Source organism: Lepisosteus platostomus, chromosome 18 (genome assembly GCF_059453375.1).
Source record: "Lepisosteus platostomus isolate fLepPlt1 chromosome 18, fLepPlt1.hap1, whole genome shotgun sequence".
NCBI lineage: Eukaryota > Metazoa > Chordata > Actinopteri > Semionotiformes > Lepisosteidae > Lepisosteus > Lepisosteus platostomus.
In genome coordinates, this window is record NC_142628.1 from 16,644,557 (window position 1) to 16,666,553 (window position 21,997).

At 47.7% G+C, this 21,997-nt stretch overlaps 1 protein-coding gene across 7 annotated transcripts in view; it reads right to left on the reverse strand.

Moving 5' to 3' along the window:
* Positions 1–4,056: 4,056 nt before the first annotated feature.
* LOC148645812 (uncharacterized) overlaps positions 4,057–21,997 on the reverse strand; it is a 63,957-nt gene continuing 46,016 nt past the window's right edge. For 3 of the 7 annotated variants that reach the window (XM_088611373.1, XM_088611375.1, XM_088611374.1), the window contains 20 exons: positions 21,024–21,143; positions 19,791–20,135; positions 18,144–18,491; positions 17,504–17,605; positions 16,445–16,540; positions 16,273–16,365; positions 15,416–15,490; positions 14,640–14,753; positions 11,655–11,696; positions 10,807–10,851; positions 9,904–9,984; positions 9,339–9,428; positions 8,320–8,412; positions 7,980–8,063; positions 7,566–7,658; positions 6,862–6,960; positions 6,401–6,422; positions 6,002–6,059; positions 5,259–5,359; positions 4,057–4,678 (listed from right to left, as the gene is read on the reverse strand). In XM_088611373.1, the coding sequence (XP_088467499.1) occupies positions 4,666–4,678; positions 5,259–5,359; positions 6,002–6,059; positions 6,401–6,422; positions 6,862–6,960; positions 7,566–7,658; positions 7,980–8,063; positions 8,320–8,412; positions 9,339–9,428; positions 9,904–9,984; positions 10,807–10,851; positions 11,655–11,696; positions 14,640–14,753; positions 15,416–15,490; positions 16,273–16,365; positions 16,445–16,540; positions 17,504–17,605; positions 18,144–18,491; positions 19,791–20,135; positions 21,024–21,084 (2,055 nt within the window). In that variant the 5' untranslated portion in view covers positions 21,085–21,143 and the 3' untranslated portion in view covers positions 4,057–4,665. Of the gene's footprint in view, positions 5,360–6,001; positions 6,060–6,400; positions 6,423–6,861; positions 6,961–7,169; positions 7,311–7,565; positions 7,659–7,979; positions 8,064–8,319; positions 8,413–9,338; positions 9,429–9,903; positions 9,985–10,806; positions 10,852–11,654; positions 11,697–14,639; positions 14,754–15,415; positions 15,491–16,272; positions 16,366–16,444; positions 16,541–17,503; positions 17,606–18,143; positions 18,492–19,790; positions 20,136–21,023; positions 21,144–21,997 lie in introns of those variants that run through there. The other 4 variants (XM_088611377.1, XM_088611378.1, XM_088611376.1 and 1 more) reach the window with 4 other exon arrangements.

Below are 21,997 nucleotides of genomic sequence, written 5' to 3' on the forward strand. Positions count from 1 at the left end.
CCACCTGCTCAACCTGGGGTTCGTTAACCTCACTTTTGCTCGTCACTGTGGCTTTACACTTTTCAGTGGCAGCCCCCTTTCTGATATCACACAACCTCTGAGTTGTGTCCCTAAGGAATGGCTTACTTGGGCATACCCAGTGGATATCCTTGGTTGATATACACAGTTCCAGGTTTGGAACAAGGTACAAATTCGGATCATCCTCCTGGTAAGCTACGAGCGGTGGGGTGGTCAACTTCACATGCATGTCCCCCCTCCAGAAGCCAACGATGCACCCACTTGTAGACCGGAGATTGCCTTCCCTTTTCAATCCGAATTCGATAAGCTACCGGTGATACCTTATCGACAATCTCGTGGGGTCCTGTCCAACTGGGTAAGAACTTCCGGGCCACCCCTGTGGGTTTGGCAAATTGGAAGTACAGGACCTTGTCTCCTACTTGGAGTTCCTGGTTAACTGCCTTTCGGTCATAGTATGCTTTCCTACCCTCTGCACTCCTTCCCAGATTGTTCTGGGCAAAAGCAAAGGTTGCCTGCAGATGTGCGCCCAGGTCTGACACATACTGATGGGCCGTAGCAGCCCCCGTCGTGCTCAGGTCCTCCACCCCATAGAGACAGTGTAGGGGAAGAGTCATCTTCCGGCCTGTCATCATCTCAAAAGGTGGGACCCCCGTAGAGCAATGGGGTGTGGCTCGGATGGCCATCAGAACCAGGGGCAGCTTAATGTCCCAGTCCCTACTGCTGGTGGAGACAAACTTTTTGAGCATACTAACCACCGTTCGGTTTGCCCTTTCTGCCTGGCCCGAGGATTGAGGGTGGTAGGAGATATGTAACTGGGCCTTGACCCCAAGCATATTCCACAGGGTTGCCATTACTGTAGCTGTGAAATGGGTTCCCCGATCCGAGTCCACGGTCAGGGGGAGTCCCCATCGACTGAACACATGGTTCACCAACAGCACTGCAGTTGTCTCTGCCGTGTTGTTGGGTGCTGGGAGGCACTCAATCCATTTTGTGAATGCACACGTAACAGTGAGGAAATATTTGTTCCCTCTGGATGACCTCACCAGCGGCCCCACCCAATCCATTTGTAGATTGGACCAGGGGAATGTCATGTCCTTTTTCTGGAGTGGTGCACGGTGCAAGGGCCATGATGGTTGGAACTGGCTACACGTCAGACACCCCTTTACATACGCGGCGATGTCTTGGCCCATGTGAGGCCAGAATGCCACCTGCTGGATAGTGTCGTATGTGGCCTTGATTCCCCGGTGACCCCCACAGGGTTCGTCATGAGCGTGTTGGATCATGACCCCCCGATGGCAGCGGGGAACTACCCACTTTGGGACACCTTGTGAAACTGGTACACAAACCAACAACCCCTTTATAATCTTTAGGTTGTCTTTCACCTCTGCCAGCTCCTTCAGCTCCGGAGACTGGCTCAGCACCTGCTCTGAAAGAGGTTGACGCACTGGGTCAGCGATATGCTGATACATTTGCCCAATTGCTGGGTCCTGTTTCTGCATTTCCGCAAGATCGGTGTTAAAACCCTGTGACCCAAGCACTACAGATTGAGGGTCAGCTCCGACATCCTGTCTAGCCCTGCTTCGGGTGACCGCCTTGACCTCAGCCACGGTTTCTGGGGGTAGCCATTCCTGCTGGAACTGCCAGGGTTCACCCTCTAAGGCGCCAGATTTGGCCAGCCGGTCGGCCTCATCATTCCCGTCTTTGTCGGGTCCCTTCACCTGGGAGTGTCCCTTCACCTTCCTCCAGTAAACCATCATTCCAGCCTCGGTCGTGAGCTTGTCACTGGCCAGGAACAACTCTTTGTTCTTTACTTCCTTGCCCCGGGCATTTTTCATGCCGTTACCCTTCCAATACGGAAGGTGGGACACGAAGCTATGTCGGGCGTAGTTCGAGTCACTACAGATGACAAACTGTTTAAGGCCATTTGTCAGGGCCTGCTGGAGGGTGATCAGCACCCCAGCTACTTCCGCATACTGACTAGTCTTTGGTCCTAGCTTATAGCGGGTCGGCCCACAGGGAGTATTGTCTTGCCAGACTACTCCTACCCCTGCTAGCACCTGCTGTTCGTGGCGAAAAGAGCAACCGTCAACATAGGCCATGGGTAAGCCCTGGCCCACGTTCTCATCGTAGTACCGATGATTGTTCGGTAGCTCAGCAGCGGGAATCAGAGAGATGGGGCCTCATTTGGGAAAGCACAGCAACACTTAATTCTGTCTTATTAATAAGCCTCGCCGCTACAGGGGGAGGTCAAAATGGGAGAGGGAGGTTGAGTGAGGAAGGGATGCATGAGCTGTGGACTTTCTTGATGTACGAATATGTGTCAAAGCATCTGTCTTAAGCTGTAGGCAATAGGGGGAAGGCATCTTTTATGTCTCGGTTTTTGTGTGGTTTTGTATCTGAAGACATTAAGAGTTCTGGCAATTCCTTTAACAATACCTGTTGCTTTTAACCTCCCTCACTCATATTCCATAATAAAGAAGGTTTTAAAGGAATTGAAACTGACGATCGAGACAATGGACATGTTGACAAACACAAAGGGGTTGGAACTTGTGGTACAAGGCAGGGAGCAGGGGTTTCGAATTCGTGGCCTCGTGGCCGTGTTTGGGAATGAGTTGGTCACCCTGGCTGGCATGTTGACCAGGCATCGAGACATGTCCTGGCTCATTGCACACGAGAGTTTACCAACAAGGGCCGTGATGCACACACTGGGCATGGGGAAGACCTCAAGGTGCCCAGCGGAGGGATGTGAAAGATCGAGGGGCTTCTGCTGAGTCGTCTCTCCCTCATCTGGGGCAGGGAAACAGCAAGAGGGCCAACAGCACACTGGGGGACAGTGTTGAGTAACTATCACTGAGAGGACAGCACACTGGGAGACAGTGTTGAGTAAATATCACGGAGAGGCCAGCACACTGGGGGACAGTGTTGAGTAAATATCATGGAGAGAACAGCACTCTGGGGGACAGTGTTGAGTACATGTAATTGAGGGGACAGCACACTGGGGGACAGTGTTGAGTAACTATCACTGAGAGGACAGCACACTGGGAGACAGTGTTGAGTAAATATCATGGAGAGGCCAGCACACTGGGGGACAGTGTTGAGTAAATATCATGGAGAGGCCAGCACTCTGGGGGACAGTGTTGAATAAATATGGAGAGGACAGCACACTGGGGGACAGTGTTGAGTAAAGGAACAAGTAATAGGTTTATTCCATGCTGAAAAAAAGAAGAAAGAGAACACAACGTTTTGTGCCGTGGAGCCGTGGAGCCCTGGAGCCTTCTTCAGGTGTGAAGCCTTCTTCAGGCTTCTTCTTTTTTTCAGCATAGAATAAACCTATTACTTGTTCCTTTGCAGCCTACGCATGCTGACGCAGCTACCCACATGAACTAGTGTTGAGTAAATATCATTGAGAGGACAGCACACTTGGAGACAGTGTTGAGTAAATGTCATTGAGAGGACAGCACACTGGGGGACAGTGTTGAGTAAATATCATGGAGAGAACAGCACTCTGGGGGACAGTGTTGAGTGGATAGCAGTTGGACAACAGCATTCCTATGGAAATGACACATTTCAGAGTCACTTGTCTTTAAGATTGATGAGAAAATGACACTTTGTAGTCAAGTTCTTTACCAGCCATGTTGAAGAAATGGCACAGAAAGGAGTAGCTGAATATAATGTGAAGCGTCTCCAGGTAATCACCTGGATCACCACTGCAGGGGAGTCAGGCTGAAGAGAAACTCCACAGGAAGTAAAGTAAAGCCGTATCTGAAGATCTTCAAACAGCCATTTTACAACAACTGGCTTTTCTAACGTCCGGCAATCCCACAGAACGCAGTCAAGTAGGATCTGAACATGTCAACAGTTATCTTCAGATGGACATTTTAGAATTAACAACTTGCAGTTTAGATTTACACACATGACATAATTAATGTGAGGCTGATCACCACTGCAGGGGAGTCAGGCTGAAGAAAACCCCCAGTGTGTCCAACGTCCAGCTATTCCACACAAAGCAGTAAAGGAGGATATGAATGTTGCAACAAATACCTTCAAATGGCTTTATTACAACAATTTGCATTTTAGATCTACACACACTGTCAAATATGACATAATTAATGTGAATATTTCTATGGAGCTAAAAGCTGTTTCAGTTCCATAATGTGAGCTGCAATCTTAACAAACGAGTTCTTTAGTGAAGACTGTTTTCACTCAGTACAAAGCACAGAATTACTCAAATGACCTTTCATGTGGCATCACTGTCCAGTCTGTGTTAAAAGGGGAAAGAGAACCATTCCTCTTAGGTTTGTCCTGTTCTTGGTCTTTGTTTCTGCTCTCTCACTGGGTTTGCAGGACACTGCAGTCTGAACCCCTGTGTGAACAGAGCCAGAGTCTCTGCAAAGAAAAAGCAGGGGGAAAATCAGGCTGGGATTCCTCCCACAAAAAAGCACAAAGAACCTCAGTTCTGCTTCAGAAGTGAAAGCAGATTCATCAGACAAGACAGCTGTGCGTCAGGAGTAACCAGGAGGAGCTGCTCCTGCTTCAGCAGACATGATCTCTGCAGTCAAAGAGCCTGCTGGCACTCAGCGGGGTCACATGATCAGGCTTCCTCTGTGACATCACGTGCTGACATCACTTCCTCATCGCTCATGGTGGTCACATCACAGTCCTGTAAGAACCACACATGGGACTGGATCATCAAATACACAACAGCACTGCTACTACTGATTAAATTAAAGAATGCTAATGGACATCAAAGCAGTCGCCTTTCAGTTTCACAATTTATCTTGTCTTAAAAGAGCAATATGATCAGAAATGTAGGAAATATCACAAGCCCATGTAGAGCAGTTATTTCCATGCAATTCTGACACACTCGTATCCCAGTTATTCTTCATGACACAGACTCTGATCATGAGTGAGGAATGAGTAAACACTGAGGACTGTGAGCCCACGTCCTGCAGGTCAGACAGCAGCAGTATCAGACATGGCCGAGAGGAACAGAGAGCTCCTGTAGAGCTGCAGGCTGAGCTCATGGTCACGGGTTCGAGCCCGGCTCATGTCAACACTCAACAGGCTGCGTTCTGCCTGGGGAAGAGCTGTGATATTTCACAGAAAATAACCGCTGATATAAACTTCTCATGAGGGATCAACCCCACTGTGTCCTCAGTCACAACCCCCATGATCTATTAACCCTTCAGAAGGTACAGAAGTTCACAGCCTGCAGGATTCTGGGAAGGCTTCATCCGGACCTGCTGTGCCGGCAGACTCTTGGGCTCCAGCTGAAGACAACGGCTCCTGTTCCTTCAGCTCCTGTTCCTCCTGGAATCCAGAAACAAGGCTCATCAGCTCCCTGTGAGACAGCATGAGCCCTGATTCTGGGATCAGTCACAGCAGCCGAGGAAATGGAAACAGACTGACACCCCCACATCACCCCCCCTGCCTGGGCCTGAACCCCTGACCCCTCCTGCCTGCATCCTCATCCTCACCTGGACTGGACTGTGACTGTGGGGAGAGTGGACCGAGCTCAGGACTGGACTGTGACTGTGGGGAGAGTGGACTGAGCTCAGGACTGGACTGTGACTGTGGGGAGTATGGACTGAGCTCAGGACTGGACTGTGACTGTGGGGAGAGTGGACTGAGCTCAGGACTGGACTGTGACTGTGGGGAGAGTGGACTGACCTCAGGACTGGACTGTGACTCTGGGGAGAGAGTGGACTGAGCTCAGGACTGGACTGTGACTGTGGGGAGAGTGGACTGAGCTCAGGACTGGACTGTGACTGTGGGGAGAGTGGACTGACCTCAGGACTGGACTGTGACTCTGTGGGGAGAGTGGACTGAGCTCAGGACTGGACTGTGACGACAGGATCAGTCAGAAAACACATCAGCCACTACAGAGAGATGATAATCCTAACTGTTCCCTTAGTAAACCTTAGTTTCCCCATCTAACCAGTCTGTCTGAGGAACATCTGAACTGAAGAAACGGCCCACCTACCTGTTTGTGTGTATTGTGGGTATTTTGTCCTGATGGCTCTTGAGATTCAGTTTGTGATCTCAGGGAAAAAAGAGACATGATGTAACAAGACTTTTAATATGGTCTTAAAATATATTCAAATAGATGTATAATCTGGTAATTAAATCTGTATATTTGTCAGTAAATCTATATTTGTATGTTATATAATTACAGATCTGAAGTCTCTGATTGAGCTATGTTACTAATCTGGATACAATTACACAGACTGGTTTTAAGGTTTCTTACAGAATATTTGCTGATAAGGAAACTGACCTAAATACTGCACAGTGATAAATAACACTTTCAGAATTATAAGCACTGCCTTATGAACACTATAAAGTGAAGATAAATGCTTACTATACTATGAGAAACTCTACTCACCTGTTTTTCTTCTCCTCCTTATCTGGATGGACAAAGCAGGAAATAAAATGTGAGATGTCAGATATCAACAATACAGGACCAGACCACAGCTGTGTGTCCTGAAGCACAACACAGCCCCACTCTCACCACACAGCTGGGCACAGCTGGCACAGTTGGCAGTGAACACTGGGCTCTACTGCACCACAGACATTCCAAGGTCAAATACACTGAGCTCATGATGATGATAATATCCATAAAATTTGATGCATTAACTGTGCTCTTTCCTTTGGAAAAGAGTGGACAAGCCCAATGTTACAAAAAATAGACTTTCAGACTTTTCCTGCATAGTTAGACTTGTGTTGCTCACTTTTCTACACAATGTGACACTTTGTGTGATTTCAGAACAAACTGGTGGTGACAGTGGACTACAGCCCACAGTGATCAGAGGACAGTAGCTGGTGCAGAATGTCTGAGGTACTTACAGTCCGCATACATCAGCAAGACAAGCCAGCAGACAACGAGGAGGATCTGACAGGGCAAGACCACCAAGCGCAGGTCTGTCAGAGTGCGGCGGCCTTTTTCTGAAACAGCATTGGAGCTTAAAATGAGCCCCTGTTATATCACACCATCCTCTTACCAGTGAGAATTAGAAACGGACTTCAACATCATCAGAATTCTGTTGAATACATACCAGCTCTAAACAGATCATGGGTAATCTGTGTGTAAAAGCTGATTAGTTCCTTATTACTGTTCATCTGACTCATAAGAATACACATTTACAAACACATACCCTCTAGTTAAAGGTTAAAGGTTGCTTCACAGCACTTCTCAACCTGACCTGAAATGTCTGAATGAGGATTCCTGCTGCCTGTAGACTCAAGGGATTCTTTGGCGTTTGTGTCTGAGATGATTCTCCTGCATATCTGAGTGTCTGCAGACGTGTCAGAAGGAGACAGTATGAGAGGAAACTCAGCCTGTGGCTCAGGGGCCCAGACTGAGGGCTGATTGGAGGTGTTTGGGGGTGATTGATCACCAAACTGCTCTACATACATTCAGAGCTCCAGGCTGGTAGAATCTGCTACATGTCTGTTCCACACTGATGTCTCCTTCACTGCAGGAGCAGTGTTCAAGCACAGGAGCCCAGAGGAGCCTGTCCTGTGGGTCTTTAGCTGGACGGGTCACTTACCTGCCTTGAGGATGAGCTCTGCAGTGAGAGCAATGGCACTGACCGCAGGCAGGACTGAGGACCCCAGCACGTACACCCCCACCTGAGCTCGGGCTGCAACACAGACAGCAGAGCTGGGAAAACTGATTCAGGTACTGACACAACACTACAGAGCTCAACACACTGTACTGTACCAGTGACCAGAGCACAGAGCTCAACACACTGTACTGTACCAGTGACTAGTAACCAGAGCATAGAGCTCAACACACTGTACTGTACCAGTGACCAAAACACAGAGCTCAATACACTGTACTGTACCAGTGAACAGAGCACAGAGCTCAACACACTGTACTGTACCAGTGAACAGAACACAGAGCTCAACACGCTGTACTGTACCAGTGACCAGAGCACAGAACTCAATATATTATACTTTACCAGGGATTCCGTTGAGAGGCTCAAATACCTCCAGACAATTCAGAAAGACGAGAAATGTTGATTCACACATCCGTCCGAGTCGCCCTGTAATCAAATTATATCATCACTGAGGCACATAGTGGAGTGAAGTCATTTTATAAATTATATAAATGGTTTATAAATATTTTAGGTAAGAGCTTTGTGGTTGCTACACTCTAAAGTTCATCTGGCCAGATGTACTTCAGCCTTCACAGAGTCCAGGCTAACGACAGAGGTGACCACAGATGTCCAGTGTGCACCCAGAGCCCAGGGCCCAGTCCACACAGCTGAGCCCACCCAGAGCCCAGACACTCTTACCCACCTCTGTCACTCTCTGGAGCCTCGTTCAGCCAAAGCAACATGAATGCGATGAAAACTGTCAGCAAAGCCACAAGAGCAAGTTTGTGACACAAAGCTAAAAAAAGAAAAATAGGATTGTTCCATTGATGTCTCACATACCTCCACTGCACAACACAGAAACAAACAAAGCCCTTCTCATGAATGATCTCAGTCTAGTTCAAACGTTCTACATGGAGCTTGGGATTCATGTTTCAGCCAGAGCTCATGTTTCACTTACAATACAATAGTGTCACAGTTATGATGATCTTCATCAGCTCATAAAAAACTCTACATCAATGAATCTGACCTTTATAAACATTAAAGGTCTATTGTGCTACAGTTATGTTTTACATTAGATATCGGTCTAATTAAGAGGTTTTAGAAATGACTAAGATTACATTATGGATGTACCTGTTAGTCAGAGCACTTCAGTTAAAACCATGAATAATGACCCTTTAATAATAATAAGAAGAATTGCTTACACTTATATAGCGCTTTTTCTGGACACTCCACTCAAAGCGCTTTACAGGTAATGGGGACTCCCCTCCACCACCACCAGTGTGCAGCCCCACCTGGATGATGCGACGGCTGCCATAGTGCGCCAGAACGCTCCCCACACACCAGCTCTCAGTGGGGAGGAGAGCAGAGTAATGAAGCCAATTCATAGATGGGGGTTATTAGGAAGCCATGACTGGTAAGGGCCAATGGGAAACTTGGCCAGGACACCAGGAGTTATACCCCTGATACAGAAAGAGCTCTGTCAGGAGCTACAGTCCTGGCTTCAATGGCAAATTACTGCACAGTGACAATTCACACTGAGCAGCTCTGCTCCTGCTTGTTCTGCTCTGTCTCTAGCAGTGCCCATGCAGAATGGTGTCATGCCTTCCTCCCTCTCCCTCTCTGAGCAGCCCTGTGCCAGAGGACTGCAGCTCTGCAATGACTTGACTGGGAGGAACTCTATCTCCTCCCCAGCAGGTGAACAACAGACACAACTCCACTTACATGCACGTGCTCCCCAGAGACCACACCGCTCCTTAAAGGGCACAAGCACAAACAGAGCTACAGCACTTACAGCCAGTCCAGTTATGTGTTCTGCACAATGAAAAACAGAGAAAACAGGTTTGAATAAAGTGAATTTAGCGAGTCTGTGGGTCTGTGAAGTACATCATTAACACAAGAGGGAAACCACCCCATCAACTCATTTAGAAAGACCCCTGGAGTCACACACTCTGTACTTACAGGTTTGCCAGAATCATGAGTACTGTCCTCCTGGACATGACCACTCACAGACATTTACAGTGTCCTCCAGACGTCTTCACACCCCCAGTGAAAACTGTAGTCAAGAGCAACAGCTCACAAGGACTGCAGTCCTCAATAACATGCAGATCAACACACACATCAGCAGCAGCATTCCTGAACACAACAGGTGATCCTCTGAGCCCATCAGCACACAGGCGTCAGGTCACCACAGGATCAGACCCATCACAGCCCAGATATCTAACCCCAGCTAAAGAGCCAGAAACATGGAACCTATCAACAGATGTGAAAGTTTTACTTGAGTACTTACTTATTGCAACTGTCTGTGAAGTAATGACAAAATAGAATGTGAATGTGAATCCCAGACTGAACATCAAACTAAGAATGGAAGCTGTAGGGAAAGAGAAGAGAGGAGTCATGCAGAGTATCTGTGTCTCAGTCAGTCAGCTCTCAGCAGCACGTGGACAGACAGGAGCTGCTCTGTCTCCTCCACAGCCCTGGTGTGCTGAGGCCACTTCACCCCCAGCTCCAGACTCCAGAGAGGCTCAGGCCCAGTGCACTCCCCACGCCCCAGCGAGAGGGAGAGCTCACACCTCCCTGCATCCCAGCCAGGACCACAGCTGTGCAGCCCCTCCTCACCGGCCAGGACAGCAGCACACAGATCGCTGGCTCCTGACCAGGGCTCTTCTCACGTCTCGAAGCTGCTGAGCTCTGCCTGCCTGGACTGGGACCTGGCAGTGACTCACTGGAGCAGACTGGCACCTCTCCTCAGGGCCCAGGGAAGAAACCTCCTTCAGGGCTTCACTGCCTGTGCTGTCCAGACACTCAGCAGGAGGGAGAAACAGTGAAGGTGAAGACCACTGCAGAAGGTCTTCAGGGACAGAGGCTGTCTTCTCCTGGGCCACTTCCATGAAGACACCACTGCGTTTCGGGAGGTCATCTGAACCTCTTGAATTCCAGAACCGAGCGAGGAGCCTCTTGAGTACTGGGACAGACAAACCCCCAGTGATGGATCTGGGCAGCCCTTGGGGTTGAAGGAAGTGTGGCAGAGCGTGGTGGTGATTAACCTCACCTTCACTCCTACAGTGAACCTGGACTCAGACAGACAGCACAGGCCTGCCCACTGGAATGTAAGGCTGTATCTTCCACACTGTGCTGGGACACTGCAGTCCAGTGACTGAGCCAGGATGGGTAGGAGAGCAGTATAACTTACCTGATCGCAGGAGGTGTTGACAGCAGGCACTCCTTGCTATACAACCTGCAATCAGAGCAGAGATTAGGAATCTGCAGAGGCTAAAGCCAGTATAGACTCTGGGTTCTAAATGTGTGCTTATACTCTACTAGTGATTTTGTCCTCATAACTTGTTAGACAGTCACAGTCTCATACAACAATTACAGTGGGACATCAAAGTCAAAACTGTTACTTTGGTTCAGAATCAAGAAATGTTAATTTATGTCCATGAGATTAAGATGAATTATAAGTACAATGTAATATGTTTTATTCTTCAGTAATTCCCTTCTAACCTTTGAACATATTAGAACACAAATATACTCTGTACTCAACCCAGTGGTTTCTTGTGACCATGTGTACTGGGACACCTTCATGAACTCAGTGTCAGAGTGTGTCTGCAGATCCCTCTGAGACAAGACCTGCATGAAGTCTGGGACCCATGAGCTCCCCCAGCTCTGTATGTGATCACTGAGCTGCTCTGCAAGCCTCTGCTGCAGCTGCTTGCAGTTCTTGCTGTTTCCTGGGGTGGGAGACTTCAGGATCTACTGGATTTCAGTCTTGTTCAGTCCAAGAGTCTTCTGCTCTGATCTGCCTGTGTGCTCTGGATCACTGTGATACTGTATGATGAAGTGCTCTCCAATAACTACTGTAATATTTTCTTCTACATAAATCCCAAAACGTTAGGCACTGCATGTGTGTACTGGATACCATCTGAATGGGAGAAACTTCCCCATGAACCTCCCTAGGGGCTCTGCTGTCTGCAAGCCTGTGACCCCACCTGGACAAGACACACTTCTGTCCACAGGTGGAGAAAAGAGCAGTGAACTCACCAGGGCATCTCTGACAGGGATTCTCAGAAAACGTCCTCCAAGCTGCAAAACAGGAATGAGATTCTTAAATTTAAAGTAAGACCCTTTCACTAAGAACCACAGCATCTAGAACTGAATGCCTTGTAAATGCCTGGAATCCTTGGTGAGACAGGTTGACCTGCTTGGTCAGTGGGCAGCCTCCTGGCCACAGCATGAGGAGACTCGAACCCCAGTCAGAAGGAGGGAATCAGCTGCAGAGTGGAGAGCGAGAGGAGAGAAGCTTGAGACAAACAGAAGGGAGCTGTGTGTTTGAACTGATTTCGTAATGCAGTTGATTAGGTGCAGCTGTGTGTGACTGACCTGTTGTAAACGTCAGTTAACAGCTCTCATATATAAGCCATTGTAGACTTCTGTTTTTAACAGTTTTTCAGTTCTTTTTGTAACTATCCACCCAACGTGGATCAGCCCACAGCTGTAAGCCCTTAGAGTGTGTGTGAGTGTATTATTGTGTGAGTGTGTGAGTATGTGAGTGTGAGTGTGATTGTGAGTGTATGAGTGTGCAAGTGCATCAGTGCATGAGTGTGTATGTGTGTGTGAATGTGCACTAGCTAGTTCTAGTGTACGAGTGTGTGATTGCGTGTGAGTGCCTGAGTGTGTTTGTGAGTGTTCCAGTGTGATTGTGAGTGTTCCAGTGTGTGAGTGTGATTGTTTTTGTGAGTGTGCTAGTACGTGAGTGCATGACTGTGTTTGTGAGTGCTACAGTGTGAGTGTGTGATTGTGTTTGTGAGTGTGCTAGTGCGAGAGTGTGTGTGTTTGTGAGTGCTACAGTGTGAGTGCTAGTGTGTGTTTGTGAGTGTGCTAGTGCGTTAGTGTGTGAGTGCTACAGGGTGTGATTGTGTTTGTGAGCGTGCTAGAGCATGAGTGTGTGATTGTGTTTGTGAGTGTGCTAGTGCGTCAGTGAGTGGGTTTGTGTGCTAGTGCGTGTGTTTGTGATTGTGTTTGTGAGTGTGCTAGAGCATGAGTGTATGATTGTGTTTTTGATTGTGCTAGAGCATGAGTGTGTGATTGTGTTTGTGAGTGTGCTAGTGCGTGAGTGTGTGATTGTGTTTGTGAGTGTGCTAGAGCATGAGTGTATGATTGTGTTTTTGATTGTGCTAGAGCATGAGTGTGTGATTGTGTTTGTGAGTGTGCTAGTGCGTGAGTGTGTGATTGTGTTTGTGAGTGTGCTAGTGCATGAGTGTGTGATTGTGTTTGTGAGTGTGCTAGTGCGTGAGTGTGTGATTGTGTTTGTGAGTGTGCTAGTGCGTGAGTGTGTGATTGTGTTTGTGAGTGTGCTAGTGCATGAGTGTGTGATTGTGTTTGTGAGTGTGCTAGTGCGTGAGTGTGTGATTGTGTTTGTGAGTGTGCTAGTGCATGAGTGTGTGATTGTGTTTGTGAGTGTGCTAGTGCGTGTGTGATTGTGTTTGTGAGTGTGCTAGTGCGTGAGTGCATGTGTTTGTGAGTGCTACAGGGTGTGATTGTGTTTGTGAGCGTGCTAGAGCATGAGTGTATGATTGTGTTTGTGAGTGTGCTAGAGCATGAGTGTGTGATTGTGTTTGTGAGTGTGCTAGTGTGTGAGTGTGAGTTCACTGCTCTTACCAGACTGAGTGCAGTGATCAGTGAATTCAGGCGCAGGTGGAGACAGGCGGCTGACAGGGGAAGCAGGCAGGCAGGGCTGTGCAGCAAATAATCAGCCGCAGTAAAAACAAACCAAGTTCAAGTCAAAAAGATACATTGCAGAGGCACCACAAGCACATCCAGACACGAAGCAGGGAAGCAAACAGGAATCAAAACACAGATTATGTCCAAGTACAGGGGTAATCCGAGAAGCAAAGTCAGAGAAACAAGCACTAAGACTGAGCAGAGAGGCACTGCTGAGACTCGACTTAAATACCGTGATGATAACAGACACGCAAAGGATCTAACTACACGCAGGTGTACAGATCTAGTCACTATGGTCTCTGATGATCAGGGCAATTGAGAAGGGGCTCTGTTAATTGCTGTGGTGTTTCGGGTGCGTGCAGCAGCAATTTCACAAGAGTGGGTATGACACTGAGGGCACACACTTGGCACAATGAGGACGAGCAGGCAGACTCCTTCAAGCCACTCAACTTCCAGCACATCATGGAACATCAGCACATCAGGTATTTTATTTTTTTAAAGAAATGTTTGTTAAAAGAAAAGTCGTGGCACCACAGTACCACCCACAAGGTCACATGAGGAGTGGTGAAACAGCCCTACACATACAGTATCAACAGACATTGTACAGCGTGTTCTATTGTGTTGCAGTATATGAATATAATTATATCGTTAATAATTTCTTTAGATACGCGATTCCATATTATATTTTCAGAAAAGCTTAAAACTACCACTTTTTATACACATTATTTCACTTGTTAAAGACTTTGATGCTTAAAATGTTTAGGGAGAAATGGAATACTGGAGTGTATTTTTTCTTTAAAGTACCGAGACCAGCCATATACTGTAATACTGTATGTTTATGTTCCAAAATTAATATCCTTTATGGCCTTCACATGCGTTATGCTGCTATTCTTTTTATGCTCAGCTACTAAGATTTCCCTTCAGTGGTAAAATTCCATATAAATATTCAATACTAAAATGGGCCCTGTCGGTCAACCAATCACGCACTGCGGTATTGCACGTCATCGTGCGTCACAATGCACGATAACGAGCCAATTACCCCCGGTACGTGTCTGTGCCGCGCACTTTGAATGGCTGCATCTCTATATCATAATGATCTTTGGTGATTTACATTCTTAAAAGCTGACCCTGTGAAAGGTCACCACGAAGAATCTCTAAAAGAGGAGAAACAGGGTGTTTGTTCATCACAGGCCTATGGAAGACATTGATTTTGTTGTTACTAGACATGTAAAAACACATTAAGGAGCAAAGTCTAAAAAAATGTTTGGTGTGAAATCACAAAGGAGTTGAAAAAAGCATCCTTACCTTTGATAGAGATCCCAGTGAGAAATGCCAACAAAGAGCACCCACACAAACTCCAGACAAATGTTTTGAAACGTTTATCTGGTGCTCTAGTTTTAAAAAACACCGTGAGAACAACTGGATAATAAGACAAAAGGAACAGAAAGAAACATTTAGAATCTAGGTGTCATAATTAAACAAAGCGTTTAGAAACTGGTATTACATCATTAGCTTAATAATGACCAGATTGCTATCGCTACACTAAAGTGTATGCTTTGTAAAGACTCTGAAGTTTTGAAAACAAATACTGTAAGAACTAAAATCTGAGAAAAAATTTAAATCATAATTCATTTCACTAACCCTAAATATATTGATCCTAAAGTATGTAAATAAACCTCTTCCAGTTCTTCACTGAACTGCGCTGTGATTCTGTGCTTCTCTATGATACCAAACTGTTGTTCACTAACATATTGATTTCCAAGTGTCAGAAGCTGTGCGAATTTAAGTATAAGACCCCTTGGTTATGGGGAGCCCCCTGACCACAGCACTGGGGGACGACTCAACCAAGGGGCAGCTGCACAGGTGGAGATGGGGTGGCGGAGAGATACAGGAAATATGTTTGTGCGAGTTATGTACTGTATATATACTGCAGCTAACATGGGTAATGATTGTGATTTAGCACTGCTGGGTGAAACTGTCTTGTCGTTATTCCTCATGAGAACTATACTGTAAGTCAGTTAAGAACTTCCAAAAAGACACATTCAGTCAGTCAAATCCCTCTAAACGTCCCTCTTACTTACCAGAACACATTTCTGCTAAAACAACACCCAACACAAACGGACCACAGAAGTGCTTCAGAAGCTTGCGAAGGGTGTCTGAAAAAGAGAAGTTTTTACTAGCAGCGATTCTCAGCAATACTGAAGCATGACTTTCTGAAGGGGCCTGCACTGCACCTGCTGGACTCCTTCATCCCCCCAGACTGGGAACAGACTTTCCCTCCTGGAGCACAGAGCCAACAGGAACCAGCTGTCTGTGCAGTCAGGGACAGGAGGTTCAGCACTGGTCACAAGAATCAATCTGACCTCTCTGATGAGTGGAATGGAAGGACCATTATCAATCAGTATTACACAGCACTTATATTTCACTGGTGCTGTTAAAGAAGAGGGAATGTGTGTCTTCAATCACACACTCGGCACCAGGATTCCTGACATGGGATTTCAATGGCTGTGCTGTAAACACTAATTACTTCCACTTTCCAGCAGCAGAAGGGGTTGTTCAGCTGGGCACAAGAGACTGGCGGTCCAAGTACAAGACAGTGTATCCAGAGAGAAGGGGGACTTTCTGGACTGGGGGGTTAGAGACTCAGCTCTGTGTCCTGAGAGTGCCATCACTCAGGAAGAACAGCTCTCCTCAAGGTGTTGGACATCTATAGATTTCTTTATCTCTGAACACTGCGCTCAAGATCTCACACAGCACAGGGTGCCGACACTAACCAGCAAACACAGGGACTAGAGTTAATGACATCGGAAGACTGTGGACTGGAGATCAGGAGCTCTTTCAAGTGGGCTGAAGAGTTTACCTCCCAATGGGTCTCGATCCACCAGTAACACATGTGAGAACTCAGTCTCATGTCCCAGATCAGCTGCGCTGCTCTCACCTGGATACCTGTGTGAATAGGGGGCCATCATTGACACCAGCAGGATCCTCAGCACACTGACAGTGGCGCAGGTGACAGACTCCTGGAGAAAACCTTCAAAACACACAGAGATCTCAGAATAGGGAAGAGCCCAAGATCACAGCGTGGATAAGGACCTGACAGACTCACCCACCTTCAGTCAGGCCCCACAGGATAAAGGCTACAGACAAGAGGAGCCCAGGAGCAACACAGTTCACCAGACAGCAGCACCACCCCCTGCTGGTCTCACCTGGGACAGGAGACAGGAAGGATTTTAGACAGTTAGTGGGAAAAACTTACAAGTATAATGTGAAAATGTATAATATCCTGTGGAATTAATTAATATAATATATTAAGGGGTTCATGTCATCAGCCCACTGGATAAAGGAACATTCCACAGGATAAGGAATTCGGATGTCTGGTGATATGCAGAAGATGTGCCTGCAGCTCGGTGTTCACCACACTGGTATGAATAAAGCTGTTTCAATCTGCAAAGTGCATGCTGGGACATGACGTCAGCTGCCTACTGGGAATAAGAGCAGGTTCCCTCTGTCTGTGGGTTTCTTCTGAACCAGTTATGCTGCTTCTGCTCATAGTCCTTATTACTGCAGACAATTTTACACTTTAAATGTCATTAAGATTGACAAATAAACACAGACAATTAAATTAAGCATTGTGCTGATTAACAGGTCTACAGAAGCACAAACTGCAGTGGCAGAAAGACTTGAAATTAATTATTTAGTGCACCTGCCTGGCTTCTTCAGACTTCCAGGGAAAACTTCAGTACCAGAGACACAAGCACACCTGCCTGACAATCTGAGTTTAAAATTCCTTTATGAGTGGGTCTTGAAACTCTCTGGTTTGATTTTAATAAGTTATGCAGAGGGAGTTCTTGTTGCTTTTTGTGCTTCTGGGATGATTTGGTTCCAGCCTCTATCAGACAGGTGCCTCTTTGGGAGCAGAGATCTGTCTCAGTGACAGAGGTGCAGTTACAACAAGAGAACACCAGAGGGCGATGCAGCACTGAAGACAACCCAGTACAGTTAAACCTCAACTGTGGCTGAGCAGGAGGCTGACTGAGGGTCTCAGGGCAACACAGTAGCAATCAGAGTCAAAAGTTTCTTTCAGCTCTGGTGAGGATTTTAAGCACAGGCAACATATGATGTTGCAGATTTAGAATTACAGCATGAAATTAGGTAAAAGCTGAACTCACGTTTCTTAAGCAAGAACTGGTATGTTGGCACGCTGGTCAGGATCACGACTCCCAGTGCAGAAAGAGCCAGAAGCAGGATCCAGATGTGAGCTGTGGAAAAACCTGGGAAGAGCAGAGGAGAGCAATCAGCCGCGCTGGGCCAGTTCACCCAGTAACCACAGAAGGTAAAAAGACAGGAGAGTCTACAGCATAGGCCTGCAAGGGCAATGCTGTGTCTCCATGGCTGTGGAAGAGCTGTCAGAGTGTGGAGTCAGGAGTGGGGCTGACATGAGTGCTGAGAGAAACATCCCGACACTCAGCTTCAGCTCAGTGCCACACACACAGGGCTGAGTCTCCAGCACAACCACTTCAATAATATCACAGTCATGTTCTCCTAAAGCTTTTATTAACCCATGTGACGAATATAACACAAATTAACTGTTTTTGGAACTTAAACAGTTTGCCTCTCCAGGAATAAGCAGCTTTATGAAGCTGCCTCTCTGTATATTTTAGCTGGTATATCAGCTAGCAACTGTAATCAGTTCACCAGTCTGAATCAGCCTTTCATGCTCCTGATGAGCAGGAGGAACAGACACCAGGGCAGTACTAGCAGGGCAGTTCACTCAGGGTGTTGTTCTCACTTTCACATCTTCTCACTTACTCAGCTGTTCCAGCTCTGCTGTCGTGTTTGCGGAACCCGAGTCTGTGTGGACTCTGCACATGTACTCCCCCTTGTCTTCAGTCCGGACGTCCTTCAGCCGCAGAGAGAAGTTTCCTCTGGGAATCTCCTGAGGGAAGAGCTCCGCTCGTCCCCGGTAGCTCTGGTGCTGGGACTCCGGCCTGCTCTCCCCCTCGGAAAACAGGAGCACCAGCGTGTCTGGATCTGTCCTCACCCACTCCACCTCCAGCTCTTGCAGGGGGACATTTGTGTCCACAGAGCAGCTCAGCACCACCTCCCCTCCAGGGTAGGACACAACAGCACGATCAGCTCCAGTCACAACTAGACGCTCTGAAACACAAAACCAATAAACTTGATCACAAGAGGTTAAGAGAGACACAGCAGTGCAATAGTCAGCATTGCTTGGGACCTGGGCTCAACTCCAGACCTGGGGAGCTGTCTGGGTGGAGTTTGCATGTTCTCCCCATGATCAGGAGGATTTCCTCTGGGTGCTCTGGTTTCCTCTCACAATTCAAAGACATCCTGGTAGGGTTATTGGCTTCTGGGAAAATTGGTCCTGGTGTGAGTGTGTGTGTTTCTGCCCGTGTATGCCCTGTAATGGACTGGTGTCCTGTCCAGGGTGTACCCCGTCTTGCACCAGTTACTTGCTGGGATAGGCTCCAGGTCCCTGTTAGAAACTGGAAGAGTGGACAAACAGAGGAGGTTTCTGTGTCTGGTGTGACTATGCACACATGTGCAGAGAGGTGATCCTGCACTCAGCTTTACTACAGTGGAAACACTGCCATCAACAGGAAACACTCTCCACTAGACAGAGGTGCAGAAGAGGCAGCACACAGTCCAGCCGAGCAGCTGATGCAGGTAGACATGAGCACAAATTCATGTGTGTTAAGTGGTTTTCCAACACAATGGCGGGTTAAAGAGCAACACAGAGCTTTCCCATCTTACACAGTATCTAGCTGTATTGTGTTGCTGTGAGCACGCAGCTCTGGTCTACATTCAATTATTGTTTGTCAGGTGAATTCTTTCCAGATCTTCTTGCAATTTTCTTTGCAGCTTCTAATGTAAAACATGTAAAACCTTTAATGAGTTAATGAGTGTTTTCTCCAAGAGATAAACTGGTGAAACATTGAAGATCAGGTACATGTGTGGTTTCCTTTAAAACCTCAAACAGTATTCTGGCTTAGCACTTGCAACGTATTTCCTCCTGCTGAGGTACAGTACCACCTGGGCGCTCTAGTTTACTAACTGTAACAGAATCTATACGGATCCCTGTTATCACCGAGGAAGCTTGGTGGTCCTAATACTGATCCTTGTGGTACGCCACTCCTTCAGAGGACTGTTATAACAATAAGTTCCCTGTCACTGTAAATAGACACACTGGGTGATCATTAGTCAATTAATTTGATTATTGGTTAATCCCACATTCTATATACAGGGCTTCTACGGGGGGTGGTGAGAGTGAAGTTTGGAGGGCAGTCAGCTACAGAGCTGTGGCAATAAAGCCCACTGCCCTTCCTCTGTGGTCAGTTTATCACAGAGCGCAGTTTCACTTCTGTATCTCTGTGTTCTTTATAATAACTCGAATTCCTGTTTTCCAGAGAGGATGATGTCTCTGTGTTCCCAGCTCACCCTGTTCCTTCAGCTCCACTGTGGTCTCACCGGAGCCCTGCGCCGTGTGGACGGCACACCTGTACACTCCTGTGTCTTCAGCCGTGACGTTGGCCAGCCACAGAGAGAAGTTTCCTCTGGGAATCTCCTGAGGGAAGAGCTCCGCTCGTCCCCGGTAGCTCTGGTGCTGGGACTCCGGCCTGCTCTCTCCCTCGGAGAACAGGAGCACCAGGGTGTCTGGATCTGTCCTCAGCCACTCCACCTCCAGCTCCTGCAGGGGGACAGCGCTGTCCACAGAGCAGGGCAGCAGCACCTCGTCCCCAGGCCTGGCCACTAGAGGCTCCTTGGGGCCCTGCACAGAGAAACCTGGGGCCACAGATTAGACAAAAAGATCAATTCACATCCTTAAACTTCCTGCCCCCCAGATACTGAGGGGGACAAACCAACAGTGAGTGTGTCGTTCATCAGTGGATAAAACACTCGACCTGTCCAGTCCCCTGTCCTGTACCCCATCCAAACCTCTGTCAGCCCCCTGTCCAATCTTCTGGTGAAAAACCTCTGTCCAGTCCCCTGTCCAGGCCTCCATCCAAACCTGTCCAAGCCTCTGTCCAGTCCTCCTTCCAAACCAGCAACACTGCTCGTAACTGTGCGAAGCGAAGACTCAACTTTTCACTGCCATCTGCTGTCCTGACTCTGGGCTGTACAGTCTGGACAGTAAACTGACTCCTGACTGCTGGGTCACTAGAGACCCCAGGGCTGTGTGTGAGAGGAGGGGTGCTCACACTGCTGTCCTGACTCTGGGCTGTACAGTCTGGACAGTAAACTGACTCCTGACTGCTGGGTCACTAGAGACCCCAGGGCTGTGTGTGAGAGGAGGGGTCCTCACACTGCTGTCCTGACTCTGGGCTGTACAGTCTGGACAGTAAACTGACTCCTGACTGCTGGGTCACTAGAGACCCCAGGGCTGCGTGTGAGAGGAGGGGTGCTCACACTGCTGTCCTGACTCTGGGCTCTACAGTCTGGACAGTAAACTGACTCCTGACTGCTGGGTCACTAGAGACCCCAGGGCTGTGTGTGAGAGGAGGGGTGCTCACACTGCTGATCCCCCTAATTCAACCTCAGAGCCAGTTTCTCTCTGCTCCCCTGGGCTGTGTGCAGGTGGAGGAAGTGTGTATAAAGATGTGTATGAAGAGCTCGGGGATGAAAGGTGTTTTATTGCTGCAAGTATTGTTATGGAAGAAACAGGGTCTGTACCTTCAGTGCCCAGTCCTCTCCACACAGCGGCCAGGAGTCCCAGCACAATCAGTGTCCTCATCTCTCCTGAGGGTCCCGGGTTCGACAGAACTGCCGCAGAGTCAAGAGGTTTCTGCAGAGCTGGATTTACAACATACCAGCTCATGTTAGTATAGGGTGATAATGACTGTGATATGATTTAGAAAGTACAGCAGCCTCTGGATAGCTGTGACTGTTTACATGTCCTGATTCCAGTCAGTTTGATTGAACTCTATTATCAACCTAAGTTAAAGCCTTTTCTGTGAGAGCTTGTCTGGTATTGCCAAGTTTTCCTTATTGAGTTTACTTTGCCCATTTTGAGTTGGGCCTGACCAACATGCATGAACACGATGTGTCACTCCACACTATGTGTGCAGATGAGGTGACATTCGATTTCATCAAACTACGAGTGGAGAACAAAAAAATCTTAACAGCATTCTTGGCTGGAATGCACAGAGCTACTGGCAAAGAAGCATCGCAAAAGCAGCAAGAACAGAAAGCGTTCTGACCCTGATCCGTAGCCAGCGTGTGCCGTCACGAGGGAGTGTCTCATCACCTTTTTATAACGGTGCACCTCTCGTGCTCGTGCACCTCAAGTGCACACCTGCTCTACGTCACAGAAGTGTGGTCCTGGGGAAGGGCTTAGGGCTTAGTGAGAGATCTGGGACACAGCCTGTACCCCCCCTGTGACCTGGAGCTTCACAGGCGCAGAGGAGTTTGAGCTCTTGGCCAGAAGGGGGCGCCTCTGAGGAGATTCAGCAAGATGGCGGCCAGCTGAGACCTGTTTTTTGTAGGTCCGAAAAATCTGGGGGTCTTATTTCCCAATATCTTGATGTAGAAAATTTCTGTTTAGAACCGTATGCCTTGGTAGACCAGCTGTTGTTTGTTATTTCTCTGAGTGTTTTACTTCAACTATTTCCCAAAATAAATAAGCCCAACTTGGCAAATTTGCTGAT